General features: G+C 33.7%; 1 protein-coding gene across 1 annotated transcript in view; it reads right to left on the bottom strand.

Moving 5' to 3' along the window:
- The window catches only part of LOC118190559 (tyrosine-protein phosphatase 69D-like), a gene marked incomplete at its 5' end in the record, with an annotated part of 240084 nt that overhangs the window by 119017 nt on the left and 99355 nt on the right, over window positions 1-21712 (bottom strand). The window contains 5 exons of the mRNA XM_085808231.1: window positions 11080-11191; window positions 17129-17171; window positions 17302-17506; window positions 18736-18882; window positions 18996-19104. Coding sequence (XP_085664357.1) covers window positions 11080-11191; window positions 17129-17171; window positions 17302-17506; window positions 18736-18882; window positions 18996-19104 — 616 coding nt within the window. The remainder of the gene's footprint in view (window positions 1-11079; window positions 11192-17128; window positions 17172-17301; window positions 17507-18735; window positions 18883-18995; window positions 19105-21712) is intronic.

Raw genomic sequence — 21712 nt, forward strand, 5'->3', positions numbered from 1 at the left:
AGATACGGCGCCAATAATTGAATTGCTGGTACGGTACGCTGTTTCTAAACTTAGATGGTCATTCCTTAATTAAATATAATTTATTTGTAACTTCTACTAGAGCTGACGGTAAGAATCGAAGTGCAAATAAATAATATGTTGTGCAATCTTGATTAATATAAAATTACAAATATTTGCATAGAAAAATATTTTCATTCAGACAAAAATTTTTGAAATAATTGCAATTAACTTTATAAGAAGGATTTATTAATAACCGTAATAATTACTTATTATATTACTGATGATTAGAATTCAGTTCTTCACAATTACATTCTAAATTAGAATTTTAAGGATATAATGAAAATACGCTACGCAGAAAAATACATTTTAGGATAAAAAAATGAGTCGATTTTTTATGTTTAAAAACTTCTTAAATTCATTTAAATTCTTCTTAAATTTCCCTCGTTGGTAATTGAATCCAGAATGTTGGGTGTCGTTTATATAATTATTCTTACTTGTCCACAGAACCTGCTGATTTATCTAGCCATTAAGTAGCTGCAGATCATTTCTACATAACCATTGAACTTCCATTAATTCGGTCTCTAGAGGGTTGTATGTTTATATCATAATTTGACTTTTATAAAATGATTATTCTAAATCTTATGTTTCAATAAAAATATGGATGATAGTATCAGCTGCTCTTTCAGCCACTTCATAAGCAACAGCTTGTTTAGAAATAAATTATGTAGTTAATGTCATAAAATATTTTCGTAAAATTCAAATAAATATCAAACGAAAGTTCTCAGTTTTAGACAATTCGATATAAACGAAGTTAAAGTAAAGTAGCAGAAGATAAAACGCCGAAGATAAAAATTTACTCTTACAAATACTTTATAAAAAAAAGGAAAAAAGAAAGAAATTTTTAAAAAAAGTTAAAAATTTGAATAATATCATCTGTAATTTAAAAAATAATAATTTTTCACATAGTATTAATAAATATTTTGAACGCATCATTGAGGGAAAAATTTTATATAATTAATTCTATGTAAAAATTTATTTGAAATTTAGCGTTATTATAGCTCAAAAAAAAAAAAAAAAAAAAAAAAAAAAAAAAAAAAAAAAGATGCCAAACTTCAAAACGCGAAAATATGTAAATTCGTGTATATCTAAGAAAATTTTGAATAAAAAAGTCAAATTTTTTACAGGTATGCTTAGAAATACACCTACTTTAAGATGATGGTAAAAAATATATTTTATAGGTTATAATTAAAAAAATTGGAAATAATTCGAAAAATTTATAAAAATTATTTTAAAATAGAAATTTAAAAAATAAAACACAAAAATGGGTAAATTTTATTTGAAATGATCTTAAATTTCGAAATGTGAAAGGAAAAATCAAACAAGTTTAATAAAAAAAAGAGATATTAATAAATATTTACCAAATTCAATTAACATAGAGGAGCTAAAATTTTGAGAGCTAATATTTTAAAAACTACTCGTACGATTTTTACAAAACTTGGCATTCTGGCATAATTTGAGTCGTAGAATCGAAATATGAAAAAAAAATTGGTACGTTATTACAGAAAAAGTCCTATTTGTGTCAAAATATCTATGTTAGAATAATGCTATATATAAATCTAATATATATCCTAAGTCGCGCTTTCGAGACATGAAAAAAGCAATTTGAATTTTGTCAATCGGCTCAGTAGAACGGGAGATATAGAAATGCACCATTTTTTTTTTTTTTTTTTTTGAGCAGTGTACATTTAAAGGAAAGTTAAACATGCACTTGCCGTTTATGAATAAGATATACGGACAAGAGGTGAAACATGTGTTACATATTCCTATAATTAAATTTAAGTCTTTGCTTTCTACACGAAATATATCTAGACTTCCTTATGAAAGATGACTTAAATGATGTAATTCAAAATTAAAATATCATTTGATAAAATTAAATTAAATTAATGCATTTAATGTTAAAGAATAGACAGTATCTACTTAATGTTTGCGGAGTGAAAAAATGAGCAAATAATGCTCGGATTGCTATTAACCACATGGCTCTTAACCAGCGGAAAAACTCCAAACGTCAGTTCACTAACCAAAGAATAAAAGTGCTTAACAAAGACTGAAGAAGAATTACTACACTTTATTCAATGGCAAAGAGTAGTTCCTCATAGAGTTAAAAGGAAAACCATAAAATACACTGCTGTTTGGAGAAACTGCAACACCAAGACACACGAGTTACAACAGAGACATTTATAGAACTGAATACACATTTTACAAAATATGAATGAATAAAACTTCAGAAAGTCAAAAGGGGCATGCTAAATGTATTTTTAGCATTTACACTATTTAGTACTTTGTCTGTCCCTCTTTACTTCAGATAACTAATCACAAATGGTGTGATAATGACTAATACAGATTTTGGATAGGTGTCTATGGGATATCATTACATGTAGATTAAACTCGTATCCACAACTCGTCATTTGCAAGTGCGCTGAATGACATTCGAACCAACCTTTTAGCAATCACATGCTATGGGGGATAAATCTGGTGTTAGAAGTCTGGTAATTTCTTTTCATGTTATTTTATACCTTAATAAGTGTTGTATACTGTGGGCCAGTTTCATTAAATTCTACAAGTAACTTTTTGAGTAATCACTATTTTTGTGATTTTTCTTTGGTTAATGATAACCAGTGTAGTTTGTTCTATTACTCTCTACTGCACTATAATGAGGGGTTCCCCCCAATCTTTTCCATTAAAATTCCCACTAGACTATGGTTCTACGCAGTTAAAGCATAACTAATAGAATACTATAAAAGAAAACATTTAAATTACATTTAATGATTACCTCTATTAAAAGTAAAACATTTGATCTTATGATTTATTATCTAGCAAAATTAAAGAATTAATCTCAGACTGATATCTGACAAATACAAAATTTACGTTAAAATGCATATAAAAATATACATTCAAATTTAGTCTAAGTATCAGAGACAGAGGAGTACATATCCATGCAAGGTAAGTAAATTGGAAATTATATCATAGGGAAGTTCTTGTGGGTTTCAGATATTATCTATGAGTCATAATGGAAACAAAAGATAAACGAAAATATTCCGAGGAAATACAGAATAAGAAAAAATAAATATTAATTGGAAAAATAAGAGAAAAATCAAAAACTTTTTATCACAAAATATTCTTAATATTTCGTTTATACGACAGACATACTATATTTCTGATAAAGTACACAAGGAAGGCAGTTTAGTTTCATGTTTCAAATAAGAATATTTGTAAGAAATGTAGAAATCGTTAAGTCCTTAAAGAAAGCGTCTTCCCAAAATATACGATCCCGAGATATATGCATGTCTATTCTTTTTACGTCAGTGTCAGATAAATTCTACATTTCTATGTCGCATATTCTGAAATATGAACCACAAACGCCCTATATTCCCAGAACTTATATTCTGATTACATTGTACGCATAAAACTTGCACCAGTATTTCAATTTTTAACATGCCGTAGATAAAAAGTGTATGAAATTATAGAAATTAGCCATGAACGACTGAGATTAAATTCAAAGAATGAATCAGTTTGTAAAACGGATTTCCAGGATATAGAAGAATCGATATGCAAACTAAGTTTCCTGTCGACGTTTCCTGAGAAGATATACAAATTAAGAAATTTTGAGAGAAATCAATACAACAGAATTACGTTTGAATTAAAATACTTAACGAAAAAAGAAAAAGTATATAGAAGTACTAAGCTTAGTAAAATGTTATTTCACGAAAACAAAATAATAAAACGGGGTATAAAATTTTGAACAAAATGCTAAAAATTATATTATGGAAAACTAGAAATGAGACATTAAAAATTGTAAAATAAAAATATGACGAAAACATGAAAAATACATTTACATTCGGAACTGTTCTTTTGGAAAAATGAAAGTAAAATGTGAAAGTAAAGTTACTTGTGCCAGAAATTTAAGCGAAACTTGAAGACACCAAATAAAATATTGGCAGAAAAAATAAATCTAAAAGCACGAAAATTAACATTTGAAACAAAATTTAGTTCCCAATAAATTTTTTTTTTTTTTTTTTTTTTTTTAAGAATGTTGAAGGAAAAATAGACGAAATTTAGACACACCTTTATGAAACACAGACGAAATGAAAACCACGTTAGAATTGTGGAATTGTGTTAGCTTTGGCTAAGTCTCTTAATTAGTTCTAATTTAGTTCTTATTTCTTATTCTGAGTTTAAGCCCAAGTGGAATCTTTGTTGTAAGCATGAGAAAGGCACCAACTGTTCATTTTATTTTGACTGAAATAAAGGGTAGTTAACCCATCTTGAGTCTACGACTTCAGTTATTTGAACTCAGCTATAAGTCGCTGAACAGTTCACTTGGTTCCTCGACATTTACTTTAGCCCAAAAGAGTGAGGAATCCTACAATACTTTATTTATTTTTTAAATTCATTACGCCCACAGATTTACCGTTTTGCAGTGTTGTACACATTCAGACATATTCCATCTGAATTTACCCTATTTTATAAGAAACAAGATCTTGGATTATATATATATGTTAAAATGTTGAGAGGATTTACAGCCATTTATTAAATTAATTCCAAAATTTACTTCTCTAAGGGATCTGAAGTAACAAACTGTGGTATTGGAACATTGCTTTGTATTGACATGTGCAGCATCTGCTCTAGGAAAGAGGTAAAATGTAACTGCATATTAAGTGAATATAAGAAAAAAAGTGTTTTCCCCCATTCTATGAAGATGATATTAATCTATTTCATAGACGACAGAATTTTCCTTGTTTCAGTGAAATCTTACCAAATCATTCGAAGATTTGAAAAAAAAATTTAAGAACTATTATGCATTTTACTCAAAGGTTGTAGAGACATTAGGTTATTTTTAAAGCAGGAATGATGACAAATTAATTCGCCGGGAATCGAACCGGTGACTTCGATTCCCGGCGAATTAATTTGCGAACCAGCGTGCAGACCACGAAGGCATACGAAGAAGGTGAAAGAAATACCTTATATACTCCCCTTTTAAAAAGCGACTGGGGTTTTAAGGGGACCCAATCGCCAAATCCTGGGTGTGGAGAATCGTCATCCAACACCCTTTTAGTTTGGGCGCTACTGTAGAGTCTTCTAACAAACTGAACTTCAAATTAGCGATCACGATTTCTCTAAACATTCTAGATACTTAAATACCAAAATTAGAACGCCGAAGCCATATGAAAGGACGTCAAAAACAGCAAGTAGATATAAACACATAAAACTGTAATAAACAAAACAATAAATAATGAATAATTAAATTTAAATAAACTGTAAAGAAATAAACATAAATTAATTAATAATAAATAGATCAATAATTAATTAAAAAAGTGTAGCAAGAACTGAATGAAACACTAAAGCAAATTAAAGGAGACTAAATTTATAAGAATAAGACACGCACTAAGGATTAAGGGCCATTCTTACTATGGTTTATCTAAGGGAGACGGACACCTGGCATAGCCGACAATGGTCCACCGATGTCAAGGAAAACAGTTTTTCTTCAGCTGAAAAATCTGAAGTCGACACATGGAATGACTCCATTAGCTGAGATAAACCTCAGTGAGGAAGAACTAAATAATAAATAAAGTCTACATTGAAACAATATTCTCAAACATGCTTCCTTAGTCCAGTACCCCATAGGGATGTTCACGCTGGTTCTATTGACAGACTAGCTCCGCTATAAGCGAAGTTCAGATTTGTCAAGTGAAGAAAAACTGGTTTTCTCGACACCATGAAATAGTGTTGGTTGTACCAGATATACTCTACTGTGAACGATCAGTAGTTCAGGCAGTCCTGATAAATCCCATGCATATTTCTTATTTTGGAGAGATCGCATTCTTTTTCACTTCCCCCAAATCTGAAGCTTTTCCTATATTTTGCTGTCCTGTAGGAGACAGGTACAGGTAGAAGTGAGCTGGATATCACAGTTTCACCACTGGTCGTACCAGGTGCCGCACTAACTGTAATTCTAACTGCACTAACTGCAACTATGTAATTTCACCCTAATTTTGATGGAGAACATTCGGGGGCGGTTCGAGGGTCTCCCACCCTTCTTTCCCTACCGGCATCCTCTCGAGAGAACTTTCAATTCGCCTTGCATTTTGAGTGTCCCTTGCCGCACAGGCACTATAAGTTTTTACAAACATCCATGCCTTCTTCGAGATTCAAACCCGGGCCCATCTGTATGTCAGCTAGTGGCACTATACTGTTTGGGTGGCGGCCGCAAGATACATACGTTCAATAGTTTTTAATAACCAATGGCAATTTTATTAGTTCCTGTTATAAATGTTGCGTCAGCAGCAGAATTTTCTGATATTTTTGCTATGCAATTATAATAAAGAACCTGAACTCATCTTGTTTTGACTTCTACTGGAATTACGATGTCGTTCAAAAATTGATAAAGCATCAGAGTCGGGCCTGTGCGAACTCCGAATGAAATTTTAAGTTTTAGCCTGAATGAGTAATAGTGCAGACATAGTTCAGACATAGTTCAAACATACCAAGCTTACTAGTTGGGATTCTCTCTTCGAAATTACTTGCCCTTGATTACCTACAACTTACAGGAATTCTAAAAAGTTAAATTGTCAGCATCCGCTGTTACTTCCGAAAGAATTGTTTACTCAACAACTTAAATTAATAGGTCATTCTCCACCTGTAATATCTATTTTTCAAATTCATTTTAGAAACTCACTGACATCTGATCACAAATAATATGCCATTATTCCTCAAAACTATTGTATAACTAACTCTCTCTGTAAAGCTAGAAAGCTTACATAAATGACTAAAAATATTATACTGTCGTCTTCTGGTTGATTAGACGAATTAAAAGAACAATATGAATTCTCGAAAAAGATTGCTCTGCTGTTTAAAAAATCTGATTACTTCTTATTTTATAACCATATTTTCATGCTTTTTATAATATCTTAAGTTTGCATATTAGTTAAGCAATGGGTCATGGCTCTTATAAATATATTAGCTGTAAAGGAAAACTACCGAATCCCCCGACGACAATTGTCAAGAAACTTTCAGAGGTGATCGAAACATCTGAACAAAATAACAGGTGCAAAATATGGCATTTTGTAATCGCCCACAGCTCCCAGAACTGACTGCATAACGCAGCGCTTGCATGTGCAATATTTTCAGCCACGGACAGGCAAATATAATGCATCTAATCAGTTACAAGGTCGTTAACAAGCGCATTCCTGGCAGGCGGTATGCATCTCGTACGGCTCAAGCAGTCTATTGCTTGACACAGCACAGGCATATTCGACCTTAAGAAAGTAATGTTGTGGTGCAATAAGTATGTTGTTCGATTAGTTGAATGGCTCGCAGTTTTTAAGTTATGTGCGAATATAAATGACGGAAGTGACTCAAAATACACAACAGGCGACATGATTTCAGCGTTCACTGATAAGCACTTTGTACGGAAGTTCTTTACTCTATCAGAAGGGGAAAAAAATCCTTAGCTGCTTTTGCCTGAAAATACGAGACAACACCGAGTAAATGTCATGCTCTTGAAAGGGGGACACAATGGAACACAAAATGTTTTGAATTAGCCAGCACATCCACATCGAATTCAGAAAAGCGCGTAACATAGGCGATGTTATGATGATGTACGTGATCTCTGTTGACAAGTGAATTGTGAGAGATTAGATGTAATATAAGCAATTTTATGATGACATCATCACGTGATCTCTGTTGACAAGCGAAAAACCTAAAAAAATGCTGAAACGAAATCTAGTGATATAAATTAAATCTATGTTTATTTCTCCAGTAAAACTTTAATACCAACCAACAATTTAAAATTCTATTTTGTCTATTTCCTTTTGGCAAAACCATCGATCGCACTGTAGATGTCAACTTCATTTCTCTAGTTGCTGTTCTGCAGAAAGCTTTTTTAAATATATGCTATTCAAATTGTGGGTCTAAAGTATTTCTTAAGCGATTTTTATTTAAAAAAGGTTTTCTCATAACAAGTAGCACTTAAAGCCATTACCAGAAAATTCTCAGCAATATCACAATATTTAGAAATTTATTCTGTGCACCGTATTTTAGAAGAAATTGCAAATGTTCAAAAGGAACGCCATTTCAAGTCTATTTCGTATTCTTTAACAATAACGGGAATATAACTAAAATATTTCTCTTTTAACGAGAAATTCTTCTTTATTAATGCCACCATAATCATAATTTGTAATATTAATAATCTAATATTCGTATTTTTCATTCATACGCTTCGATGGGCTAAGGAAGGTACAACGTAAACATGTAGCTATTGAAATCTGACTGTGTTTTTTTAATACTCTACCTAGAGCAATCTTCTAATTTTAATTCCGTATGGGAATTCAGAATCTTGTTTTTCTACACATACTTTGACGATTCTTATTACTACCCACCATGTTTCGAATGGCGTCGCCCAGGGTGGACAGCTTGTTTAGCTACGTCATTGCACAGGCCACCACAAGACAGCGGCAGTTCAATAAGCTAATTCCGCGGTCTGCCACAGTAAGCTTCAAACGTCACAAATACATTATGTTTACCAACCTATGGCTGCAAATACTGCGGACGCGCGAAACAGATAATACGGCCTATTCAGGATGTTGCGCGCGATTACAAATTGCAACACTTTGCAACCGTTGTTTTGGACACATGCTAGATCATCCTGAAAAATTTCGAAGCGATTATTATCAAAAACTCCAATATGTTTCCTTGTGAAAGTTTGTAACAAATACTTTTTCCTCCATTAACATTCACTCCGCCCAATTTTTATCGCATAGTTAAATTCAAATAAGGAAGAGTTAATCAAAATAACTTTGATATATTTTTTTCACATCAGTATAGTTAATTCACTGGTGAAATAAATTAAGAAAATTTGCATATTTTATCGAATTGCATGAAAATAACTGAATTGAAGGAAAATCCACTGCTTCTATATAAAAATGCAAATCTTGTACGGCAAATACGTTAGCTTACACGTGTGTGTAGGCGAAGCCAGCAGAAAAAGAGGCTTTATAAGCGCGTGGAGGCTAAGATGAATTGCGTTTGCTAGCACACCTCGGCGAATTTCTTGGTGTTATCTTGCAGCATTCGGTTAAATTCACATCGGAACAGTAAAAATGAGCAAATACCAACGTTTGAATGAGGTGGCGAATTGTGTGAAGGCTAGAGGCAGGCCAATCGCAAGTACAGATATGCAGAGAGTTTCATTTAACGCCCAGAGTCGTGTGTAACCTATGGCAACAATTCCAGGATACTGGATCCATTGAGAGAAAGCCTGGACAAGGTCGTCCAAGAGCCGCAACGGCCAGAGAAGATCGCTATTTGTCCACTTTAGCGAGGCATAACAGAGGGGCTACAGCTTATCATCTCTCTCGGGACCTGTATGCAGCCACAGGAACCCGTGTAATTAGGGTGACTGTTTCCAAAAGACTCAATGAGAGAGGGTTGTTTGCCAGAAAACCGGCTGCTTGCGTCCCGCTCACGTCTACGGACAGGAGAGCCCGATTAGCATGGTGCAGGCAGCATAGTGATTGGAATACGGAGCAATGGGCGACCGTTCTGTTCACCGACGAGTTCCGTTTTAGGTGTGTATTTAATTATGGCAAAGCACACTAGGGATATCTGCCTTAGGGGAGGGATGCCTTCGTGGAGGACTTTCTAAGGGAAACTGGCTCGTATACACGTTACACATGGGGAAAACCACGAAAACGCCCATGCAGCCAGCCCGTTCGCGGGATTCGAACCACGGACCGAACTACCAGCGTTCAACGACTTTACCGCTCGGCCGCTGGTGGGCCAGTTCCGTTTTAGCCTAAACACCGATTCTCGCCGTACTTTCATATGGAGAGAGCCAATGACCCGCTACCTACCCTCCAATGTCCGCGAAATCAAAAATTATGGCAATGGCGTTGTAATCGTCTGGGCACGCATGTTGGAAGTTCATGTTGGAAGGCCGCACAGCTCTCCAGAGGCTAGTGACTGGTATGAGGTATAGGGATGAGGTCTTGAAGCCCTATGTTCGCCTTTTCCGGGCAGCAGTGGACCCCGAGTTCATCTTACAGGACGATAACGCGAGGCCCCATAGAGCTCTTCTTGTCGATGAATTTCTCGAGAGTGAGGATATCCGCCGGATGGATTAGCCAGCCAGGTCTCCAAACCTCAACCCTATAGAGCATGTATGGGACGCTCTGGGGAGAGCAATTGCAACTCGACACACTGCTCCGAGAACCATCCAGGAACTGAAAACAGCGTTGCTGAATGAGTGGGATCAATTGTCACAGGCACAGATAAACTGCCTTATTTCCAGTAGGAAATCACGATGCGAAGCCTGTATGGCTGTAAGAGGGGACTATACCACATAGTGACCCATTTCTTTTGTGTCTTCTGCAACCGCTGTGTCAGACCTTCAGACTTCCATGAGTGTTACACACGAACATGAGTGTCTATTACAACTGTTGAATGCTTATTTTGTTTGTATTATATCAACTTATATTCACACCAAATTTTATTAAAACCTGTCCAGTAGTTATGGAGATCGTGGATCAAATATGCAAATTCTCTTAATTTATTTCACCAGTGTACATAAAATTTTATATCATGCCAGTCACATACGAAGCGCCAGTGCATTTCTTTCGATATACCATCAAATTTGGTTCCTTGCGTTGATCCTTATACAATATTTTGCCCCATTTTTAACTCTTTGTGAACGATAATTAAAAACTTTGTTTCAAGAACCTGTCCACCCAATTCGGTCAGTCTTCCTCGAAATATAACTCCCAAAATAATTCAGGCAGTGGTTACCTGGAATACTATAATATGTACTACTACTCTTCATTGTATAACATAATTCATTGATGCAAAATGTAAAATGTTCTTATTCTAACCCACAGATATTCAAATATATAAACTGCAAAATAAAATACTTTGTTAAAATTTTATCCATCATAATGACATTTCAAATTTTTATTATATGCACACACTAATTACTTACCAAATTTATTCCCTCAACCACCGAGACTAAAAAAAGGTATTTTAACTTACCGAATAAGAAAAAGAGCCAGAGCGAAAGCTAGAATGACCAATATGATACCACAGACTACACCAAGAATGACAAGAATTGGACTTTCTGTGGAAGTTGCTGTTGGTGGTGAACCTACAGAGACAGTGCAGACTGCATGCATAAATAAAACCTAATGCTTTACATAAATACCTCTCCACTTGATGGTTCATTAATTTTATTATTAAATCATAAAAATATAATCTACATTTTTGCCATAATCAGTAGTACACTAAAGTAACAGCCATAGTTTAGAGTTTAGCTAGCATTTCTGCTGCACTGCAGTCTTAATATCAAAATAAAATTGGCTTCTTAGCATCAAAACTTTGTTGCTCTTCTTGGGAACCCTATCTCCATGTTTCCGTCTGCATGTGATTCTTCAGTTTTTAGAAGGTAGGTATTCAACTTTAGTTCTATTATTTAATTATAAAAATAAGCTCTACAACAGCTCATACTATGAAGTTATATAATAGTTATTACCTCATTTAATGCAACATTTTACTTTATTTTTATAATCTATACATTACGTATAAGAGTTCTAGTTAATTAAAGAAAAAGGATGACAAATATAAGATAAAAATATGTGAATAAAATTTTTAAACTGAATCAGCAATAGCCCCTTAATTCTTCATTTGAATTTGTGTATTTTCCCTCTCTGTTTTAAAAACAGTAATTGCTTAATAACTTTTTCTGGACTTCATCACATCTAAATTAATCCATAATCATATGACTTTTACATTATGAAGACGTAGTATCTAATTCAAACCAAAACCTTTCTCTTAAACTAAGCTTCCATATTGTATAAATAAACATTTGCTTTCTGTCCCTTGGCATTCCAAGACAGCTGTTTCTCTTCTTATTGCAAAAATATAAAAAATTTAAATTTTTGAAATAGGCATGATCAGAGTGTCAATTGGATTATGGCCATAAATGTCAATTGAAATAAAAATTAATATTTAACCTGCTTTGGCTACCAAGTTTGCTGTTCACTATGGATACACATCTCAATAACTATCAATATTTCTATACCATCATTTCTACATCTACTAAAAATATACATCATTATGGAGACATATCTAAGAAACAGTTAAATTTAGTAGCTCATTCAGAGAGTAAGAATACTTGTACAAATGCTCAAGTGGCACAGAGGTAATTACCATTTTCTAGGATTTTAGATGTGCAATTTGCACATGTTAATTGTTTTGTAATGATAGACTGTCCTAAACTGCAAAATGAGATGCATAATGCAATACTAATAATCTTAAACCAAGAATCATTTATTCTGAATGATTGGTTAATAAGTAAAGCAGAAAGTAATTTCATTGTTAGTTAAGAAAAGTCTGTAATAGTACGTATTAGTGCACCCAAAAACTACATGATTAGTTACTGCTTTAATACTTATAATGTCTAAATATTATGCAGGAAAAAGAAAATTTTAGGTTCACTTTCACAGATAAAAATAATGTTGAAATTACAATTAATATATCACACTGACATGTCATCTTTTTATCTCCATCAAATCGCATCAGTTGGAGTTTTACAAATCGATATTTAGCAATCTTACATAGACACCTTTACTGCTTACATAAATAACTAGGTTATATCATGTAAAATGTTCCCATCATCACTACATATTTCAATATAAAGAATAGATGTAAGAATAAATAAGAACAAAAACTTCAAAAAGAAAATTTTTATACATGAAAATATACACTGGTCCTACAGAAAAAATTTAAAAAGGGGCATGCCAAATGAACTAATGCTAAAGAACTCAACAACAAAAACTGCCATATTTTATTTACTTCATGACAGTTTCTCTTGCTATTATTTATTGGCATTAATTAAAAACTGCATCAGTTGTCTCATTACTGATTTCTCCCAATTAAGAGTTTGAAATTTAAACAGATAGTAATCAACTGATAAGAATGTAGAATATTTTGGCTGGCAGTGGTGAGTATCATAGTATAGTGTACAACTTGTGGAAAAGAGGATGAGATCTATTAGGGTAAAGGAGGATGCTTATGATTACTGATTAATAACAGATTCACATTAACTTTTACATATGCAAATTAAGTTCTGTGCCCTGATGTAGATATTTTCAACTAGCTGTAAGAATGAAGAGCATTGTTAGTCAAACTACCACCACAGTTTACCAATTTGACTGCAGTATATTCAAATTTTGTGAGATGTGAAATTACCCCAAAAAGTGTTGGCAGTTGCTATACTAATTCTAGCTTTAGACAAACAAAGTTTTGTCTACTACATGAGGAAGAGCCCAAAGCAGAATATTCATGCACTTTTGTAAGACTTTATAATATTAAAAAGAGGCAAAAACTACTTTTTCCCCACAAATGCGAGAAAAGAAATATATATTTTTACCAACAGGTCTAAAACTTTCAAGTATTGAGACACATATTTAATCAGTATCTTTACAATAAAGCTCCATGTTATATTCTGGTGAATGACGTACCTGAATTTTTGAATATCTTAGGAATTTTGGTTTGCTTCATATTCATTTAAAGCTGCAGTTCATCATCATTAACAATAACCTTTAGCTCATTCCACTGGTACTTTCAGAAGTTTACGGTAAGTCTAATAATGAGTAACCAGATGAATGTCTTACAGCATAATTATGAATCATTTACATGCTTTAGTTTTATTGAGAGTTAACGCATAAGCTCATTGCTCAGTTAAAATATTCAGGATTACAAGGTGATATTTGAAGCAGATATTCCACCCGAAGTAATATACTATTTGCAATGCACAAAAAATGATAAAATTCCTTTGCATTCTTTAATTTTTTTTTTATTTAGACTTCACATTATTTTATTTTCCTTATTTTAAACACAAAATATTTTGCATCAAAAATACTCAGACGGCTGTCTACCACTCAGTTGTCTTAGGTAGTTCTCTCCACATTTCCTAGTCTTGCATAAAGTTTCACCCTGGTATACTATTGAATATGAAGTCTTGCTTAAAGCTTCACCTTGGTATACTACTGAACATGGCATAGATAAGCAAAAATTTAATAACTAAATAAACATAAATAATTCCTGATTCAAAAACTAATAAATCTTGTATATTTGGAATTTTATTATTCTACATAACTGAACAGAAATAAAACAAAGTAAAAGACAATGAAACAAAAAGGTGACATGTGTATAAGAAATATTTTAGAAAATTTTCTCATTCAGATGTAACATAAATATTAAGTGAATAATACTACCACAATATCTTCCAGTTATTATCTTGCTACAGGTACACAATAAAATATTAAGGAGATATACATTGGTGGACAAAACCTAACGAAGGCTGCATTTTTTTTTATGCTAGTTTGCATAATGGTGTGATGAAGTGAGAAGCACGGTATGTATGCAAAGTTGTTTCTTTGCACGTGTGGTCACATGATAATGGTGGTAAGTGATTTATTGATGCATACAAAAAATTATACTTAGAAGTGAAATCTCAACATAAAGAATTAGTTGGCGATTGTGAAATTGTGGCTATCTCTTGCAGACATCATTTAAATGACGTTACATGCAAATATATAATCGGAAAGCTGGAAGAATGAGACAAATAGCAGCAGTTCCCAAGGAATTCTGATTCACCTGCTGCGTTGCTTCCCAGCTTCAGGCAGCATTTTAAACAAGCGAAATGTCTCAGGGTGATCCATCATGGAGCGAAATTAGCTCCCTTCATTTATACTGTGGGTTCTCAAACTTTTCAAGTCTCCCAACCTTAAGCAATTTTAATAAGTTCTTGCATCCCCACTAGTAATAATTTAAGAAATATAACTTAAAAATATGGATCAAGTTGATTAGAAGATAAATAACAACAGGCAAGTAACATAATATAAGTATACTCGGTATTAGAGACAGAAGACAGAAAAGCAGAGCACAAACATCCGTACGAAATTGCACTCAGAATTTACCCAATCTCTACAAAATTGCACTCAGAATTCATAAACGTACATTGCATTGAAAAATGCGACTGGCATTAACAATATGCATGGCAAATGTATTATCAATGCATGCACAGGAAATATGTTGTGCATGTAATTTTTACATGACTGATACTATTAGCATTATGTCCAGCAAATATATTATCAACATATGCAAACCTATGTTATGAATGTAATTTTTAAACAATGATTTAATTTATTTTAAACAAAACCTTGCAGTCCCTGGTTTGTACGACGGTCTATTTGAGTGTCGCAGAGGCTGTAAGGATACTGCTAAGTTCATCTCATGTTACACATATCTCTAGACCTTTCTGAGGGTCCACCTTGGTATGGTGGATGGGTGGCAACATTCCTCAAACTGTCAAGCCATCAAGAGCAGATCTTGATAGTAGATCTAAATATCAGACTCGCAAAACTATATTCAGTAAGGAGTACCTACTCTTGGCTCGGCAGTCCCCGCAATGGGGTCATCTTGTCAGGACAGCTAAGTGTGAGTGGGATCAGATTATTCCAAGACTATGAGATTTTTTTTAGATATTCACTGGCTGTCAGAACTCCAAATCGTGTATGGGCAGTCACAGATTGTCTGTGTCAGGAGTCTGTTCACTGGTACTTTATAGCAGGTGCAAGTCGAGAAGTTATCTTCCCACTACAACTGTTCATGAAGATCGATATATTATCCTATCTTCCAGATAGAATTAATCTGTATACATGTTCCGCAAGTCTTTTTTTACTATGCTACATGGCTCACCATTAAGATCTTCATATTAGGCAGGAGTAGCAGGATCATAAAGCTTCTAGATCCGAGGCAGTTGCAATTCGAGGGCCCCTATCCCAAAGGACAGATCAAAAATTACCTTTCAGACACACCACGAATGTGAAGAGCTTGTTGAAACTAGTGAAGGGACTGACCATTACACTACACACTTGGATGGCTGAAGCCACTACCCTTTAAGATAGCATAAGCTACCGCATTGGATAATAGGAATTAGGCTCATGTATTTTATGCCCCCATTGCTGAGACTATCAGAATAGTAAACTCACCCAGTAGGACCGTTAGTGATGACAAGGATTACACGCCCAAAGACTTATTATGGGTGCCCCATTGTTGAGGGTTCTTCCTTTGACTGCAAACAGCAACTGATAGGTGTTAAGAGTGGTAGCACTTATCATCCAGGAAAAAAAAAAAGGCTAATGTAGTGTCATGAGATGTGCCAGCATGATGATCAATGGATACACAGTACTATATGTTCTTGCATCTGGAACTCTGATTGGTACTTGATGCATTAATGAAATTTTGCTGTCTCATAGTTATCCTTACCATGGTGCTATTGGCTTTTTGTTCCATGGGCATAACCTGCTTTGCAATCACACAAACATTTACAGGACTATCTTGACAACAAGGATATGTAATGCCTCATCTAGTCATCACATTTCCAGGACCTAAATCCCATTGAAAATATTCTGGATGCTTTAAGGCAAAGTCTTGCTACTCGATAATATTGTCCAATCAACAAGAACACATTCAGCTGAGCACTGAAAGAGAAGTGGGATAACTTATTTCAACAGTTGTTGAAGCATGTTGTTTACAGCATACCAGGGCATGTGGAAAGTTAAAATACACTTCATGGTAAACATTAGGAATACTGACATGTCTCTCAGCAGTACTTGTCAATAATTTACATTCGTTATACAACTGTATAGCGGGAGGGGGAGTAAGTTTTCCACCAACAGCCTATTTCAAGACCCCCTGTATTTAGGTACACAATAAACCTTCTTTAACATAAGATCAAAATTTTGGCAACATCGCTCTTCCTTCTTGTTCAGCAACAATGGCTGCTTTTTACTCTATAGCCATTTGTGTACCATTCTTAAGTTTTGTCCATCAGTGTATATTTTATTTTTTACATCATATAAGAATTCACGACATTCACATAAATGATCTTATTTCAAACAATCGGGAAAAAAATTATATGAAAATTAGACAAATTTTAACTTATCATCAAAAACTTTTAAACTCTTATATTGGATAAAAAATGTGAAAATTAAAGCATATGTAATTTTAAACTCACCTGTTAGTATTGGCGAAAAATAAGAACTTGTTTTAGTTAGCACCTAGAAAAATTAAGTAATTATTTGATTTTAGAATATAATAAATGCACTTACAAAAATTTGCAATTATAAATTAGTAGCAGTACTTTCTTAGTCCTACTTAGGTTTTTCATTTTACACATAAATGACTTACAGTGTTATTAGGACCTTGCACTTTGATTAAAATATATCCAGTATAATTTGTACTAGGAGCTAAACTTCCATCTTGAACTATATCTATATCTTGTATTTCCTTGTTTGCCCCTAAACCTTGGACTATATGCCGCTTTTTATCCGATGGCAAAGAACAATTTCGCTGATGGTTATCACCAATAACCACTTCACTGACAAAATCATCACTAGAACGAAAAAAAAAAAAAGTATTTCATGTGTCGATAACAAATTAACACTGCCTCACGGAGAAAATGCCACACCGTAAAGATATATTCAAAAGAAAATAACACTACTGACACAAAGAAAATAACACTACTGAAAAAGTTTAATATGAAATAATAACATGCATTCTATAGCCAAATTTATAGGGCTACCAGTCAGTAGTTAGGGTCATAAAACAATTAAATGCAATCAGGTATTGACTCAGATTGCACTAACTTGTCCTGGAATAATGTGAATCATTCTCATTTTGAAAATACTGGAAAGCATTCATTTTATGACCATTCATGTTCCACAGATTTCTTGTTGGAAGAGATCTAGGTATTGTTTTTGATAAAAGGATCATCTACTAATTGTACTTCATAAAGCATATCTAATATTAGCTGTGTGTAGTTTAGCATTATGCTGAAAAAGACTATTGGTACACTTTTAAATACAGTAGCCAGAAGGGCTCCAACACCTCATCACCATACAGCCATTTGGTGTTGCACCTGTAATGTGTACCAGAGGTGATTGGTTGCATATGTGAATCACATCCCAAATAACAATGGCTTTATATTTACAGGCAGAGAAATACTTGGCAGTGGGAAGAGGATAAGCTCAATGATCATGTCACCGCAGATAGTCTGTTGTACAAACGTATAACAAACGTGTGTAAAGATAGTTCTATTTTAGGGGCAATCTTCATGAAGAATGGCATGATAGCAACCTTGCCTCAGCAAATTTACCAAAATTATGCGCATGGATATTGCCGTAATTATGTATCTCCCGTAACATACAGAAGTAGACCAGCTAAATAATTTGAAGGCACTAGTGCAGTGTCGGATGTGTCTATGACTAAATTTTCAATATGGACATAAGTTTGGTGAAAACACGCTCGATGATGTCTCAAACACATTTTCATTATTTAGCCTGCACTCTGATATGGAAAACAATGTGTGAATATGAATTCCATGGTAACTGCCAAAGTCTCAGTGGTTAACTAACAGCTTTTTGTTAAGTTTCTAGATCACAGGAGAGACCAAAGAAAGCAACAATTTGCCAAACTTGCTAGTTTAAACACAGCCCAAATTTACAGAGGGAAGCAGAACTATTTCATTCTTGTGTTATTTTCTCCTTGAGGCAATGTATAATACTTAGGTTCATTTAAATTTAAAATAAATTATTTTGAAGAGGATGAGAGTAAATTGTTAACCTGGTAAAAGCTTCTGCAACATAAGCACCATAACCTCCATTCTTATGAACTTGTTCATGTGTAGAGAGCTTAAGAGCTAGTGGGTTTGATGGTAATTTGCTGAGATTTTGGCCTTTTGAAAGTTTTATTATAATAACTTTGTAACACCTGAAACAAAGAAAGTGAATTAAATTGCACCTAGTAAATACTTTCAACATAAATAGAAACTTTAACACATATAACAGAATTAGATTCTTTTAAGTTTTGAAAAAATCACTTACAAAATAGAACCATTTCTTTCAGAAACTCTTTGCAGTTTTAATTCAAGTTGTCTACAATCGTTAGAGTTATTTTTTCGCTGCATGGAAAACTGTGGCAGTGAAGAAGGAACTGAAATAATGAAGAAAACACATTTTGAAATGATAAATTTTAAGCTTATCATTGAATGGAAAATCAGTTTAAACTTCTATCTGAAAGCAATTACATAAAATTTTGGTCTACAACTTTCCAGGTACCTTCAAAACAACAAGAAGCGTAACATAATAAAAACTAAAAGTATCAGCACAATCAAGGAAAACATTCAATTTAGGTCAGACATTTCTCAGTTCTTAATGACCAAACTCATTATATTTAATAACACTATAAACATCTCAGTCAGTTTTCTGCTATTTGAAATTCATTTATCTTGTACGGCATAAGTTATGTCTGATATCACACAATGATATTAATGCACCTAGAGCTAAATTAAAATTAAGAAAATTTCAGTAACCAAACATATTAATTTGAAATGAAAGAAAATTACAGTAATGGAGATTCAGCAGATTTGGATGTCTAGCATTCATTAGATTATAGCTAAACACACTAGAGCTATCTGCCTAAGGGAAGGGATGTCTTCGTGAATAACGTTTTAGGGAAAACTGGCTCATATTCCCATTACACTTGAGGTCAACCATGGAAATGCCATGTAGCCTAGCACGTTCGCCAGGACAATCAGTGGGCTAACCCCCAGTGCTCAGCACTATTATCTATTCTACTGTGATTAACAGATAGCAGACTGTACACATCCATAGAAAAAAATTGTCGTTTAGTTTCATTATTTTTGTCTTCAAGAATAAACAAAGAAATATTGTAAGCATATTTTCTGGACATATATAAAACACACTACAGAGAAAACAAAGAAAGATGAAAACATCGTCATACAAAACATTGTGGAATAAAAGAAAGCGTGGAGAAAACATTGCAGTTTAAAAACATTGTAAAAATATCTAGGTAAAATATAAAGCACTTACAAATCATTGCATGATCATAACATTGCAGCCACGTGTTTTCCGACTTTAAAAGTTGTTAATTTATGCTCATATAATGATTAGTGAGCACATGAAGAAATGAGACGAATTTTTGCTGAGACAATTCTTGCTGTGTCTCAATGAGTTGGCTGCTGAATTTACAAAATACAAAGGTATCAATATTCCCAAATGGATGCAGTGGCTAAAGGAATATGATTTGTAAATTTAATATTGCATAGGAATTTTGCATGGAAGTGCTGATGCACTGCCAAGATCCTCTGCAGAAAAGTGAAAACACTGCTGGAAAGCTGAACAAACACATGGCTAAATCTCAGCACTCACAGAACTTAACATGGACTCCAACGCATCCGAGGCAGATTCCACGAGCAACGGATAATTGAAAAAGGCTACGTGAAATTCATAGCTGGCCATTAAAATTGTAACACCATGAAAAAAAGCAAATACAAAAAAGATATTTATTGCATGTAAGCTGTATGACATGAAGAAAAAATGATTAAATTTGTAAGCAGTTTGGGGGTTTACAGGGAGGGACAAAATTAGTACAAATAGCTGCCAGTCCTTACCCGGTTAAGCATGGAGTCAAAATGGACTTGGATGACAGAAACGGGTAACTCTTTCCATGCTGTTTCAAGTCTATGCCACACTTCATCAATTGTATTAGCTGGATAGGGGTGGCGGGCCAGTCTCAGGCATGGACCCAATTTTTCATAAAGATGCTATCATGACCAAAAAGGTGTATGTGGATATTTTGGAGAAAACTGTGTTACCAAAGGCAGAAAATAACATGCCACTGAAATGCCACTTTCAACAAGACCTGAAGCATTCAGCAAAGCTGATGAGAAGCTGTTTTGAACAAAACAGGACTAATGTTCCTGTATGGCTCTCTCAGTTACTAAATCTAAATCCAGCTGAGAAATTATGGTTTTGGTTTGGTTCATTTGATTATGGCAAAGCCCCGAGGGCTATCTGCTTAAGGGGAGGGATGCATTTGTGGAGAATTTTCTTAGGGAAATTGGCTCGTATACACATTACACACGGGGAAAACCATGAAAACGGACATGCAGACAGCCTGTTCATGGGATTCAAACCTCGGACCGAACTACCAGTGTTTAGCAACTTTACTGCTTGGCTACTGGTGGGCCTAGAACCTATGGCATGAACTTAAAAGCAAAATAATGTCAAATGTGAAGAAACACTAGAGAATTAAGCAAGATGCGTGATATTCTATTCCTGATGAAAAATGGCAAAAATTAGTTGACTCTATGCCAAACAGAATTATTGCAAACATTAAAAAAATCTATAACTAAATATTAATAAAGAAGTTAAAATTTTTACAACAAAGGAGCTCTTGTTATAACAACTAGATGTTTCTATTTTTATTTATGTCTTAATGCATTTTTGGGATAATTCAGAGAAATCATTATGGCACAGAAACTACCCCAGTAATATGTGATGATGCTTAGAGAATCAGTAAATTCCATAAATGAGGTCCAAACAATGTATATTAAGCATTAATTAAAAATGTTAGCCATCTGTAAAATTTTCAAAAGAATTTTTTTAAAAATGTATTTATTACAGACCATAGTTTATATCATGAACGGACATAAGTGTAAATCTATTGAAAAAAAAAAAAAAAAAAAAAAAACAAAGATGAGAACTTTTTATGTATTAGTGCATGAACAATTAACTAG

The sequence above is a fragment of the Stegodyphus dumicola genome, chromosome X1, assembly GCF_044657685.1.
Source record: "Stegodyphus dumicola isolate Sdum_Otavi_A_Nest chromosome X1, ASM4465768v1".
Classification (NCBI taxonomy): domain Eukaryota; kingdom Metazoa; phylum Arthropoda; class Arachnida; order Araneae; family Eresidae; genus Stegodyphus; species Stegodyphus dumicola.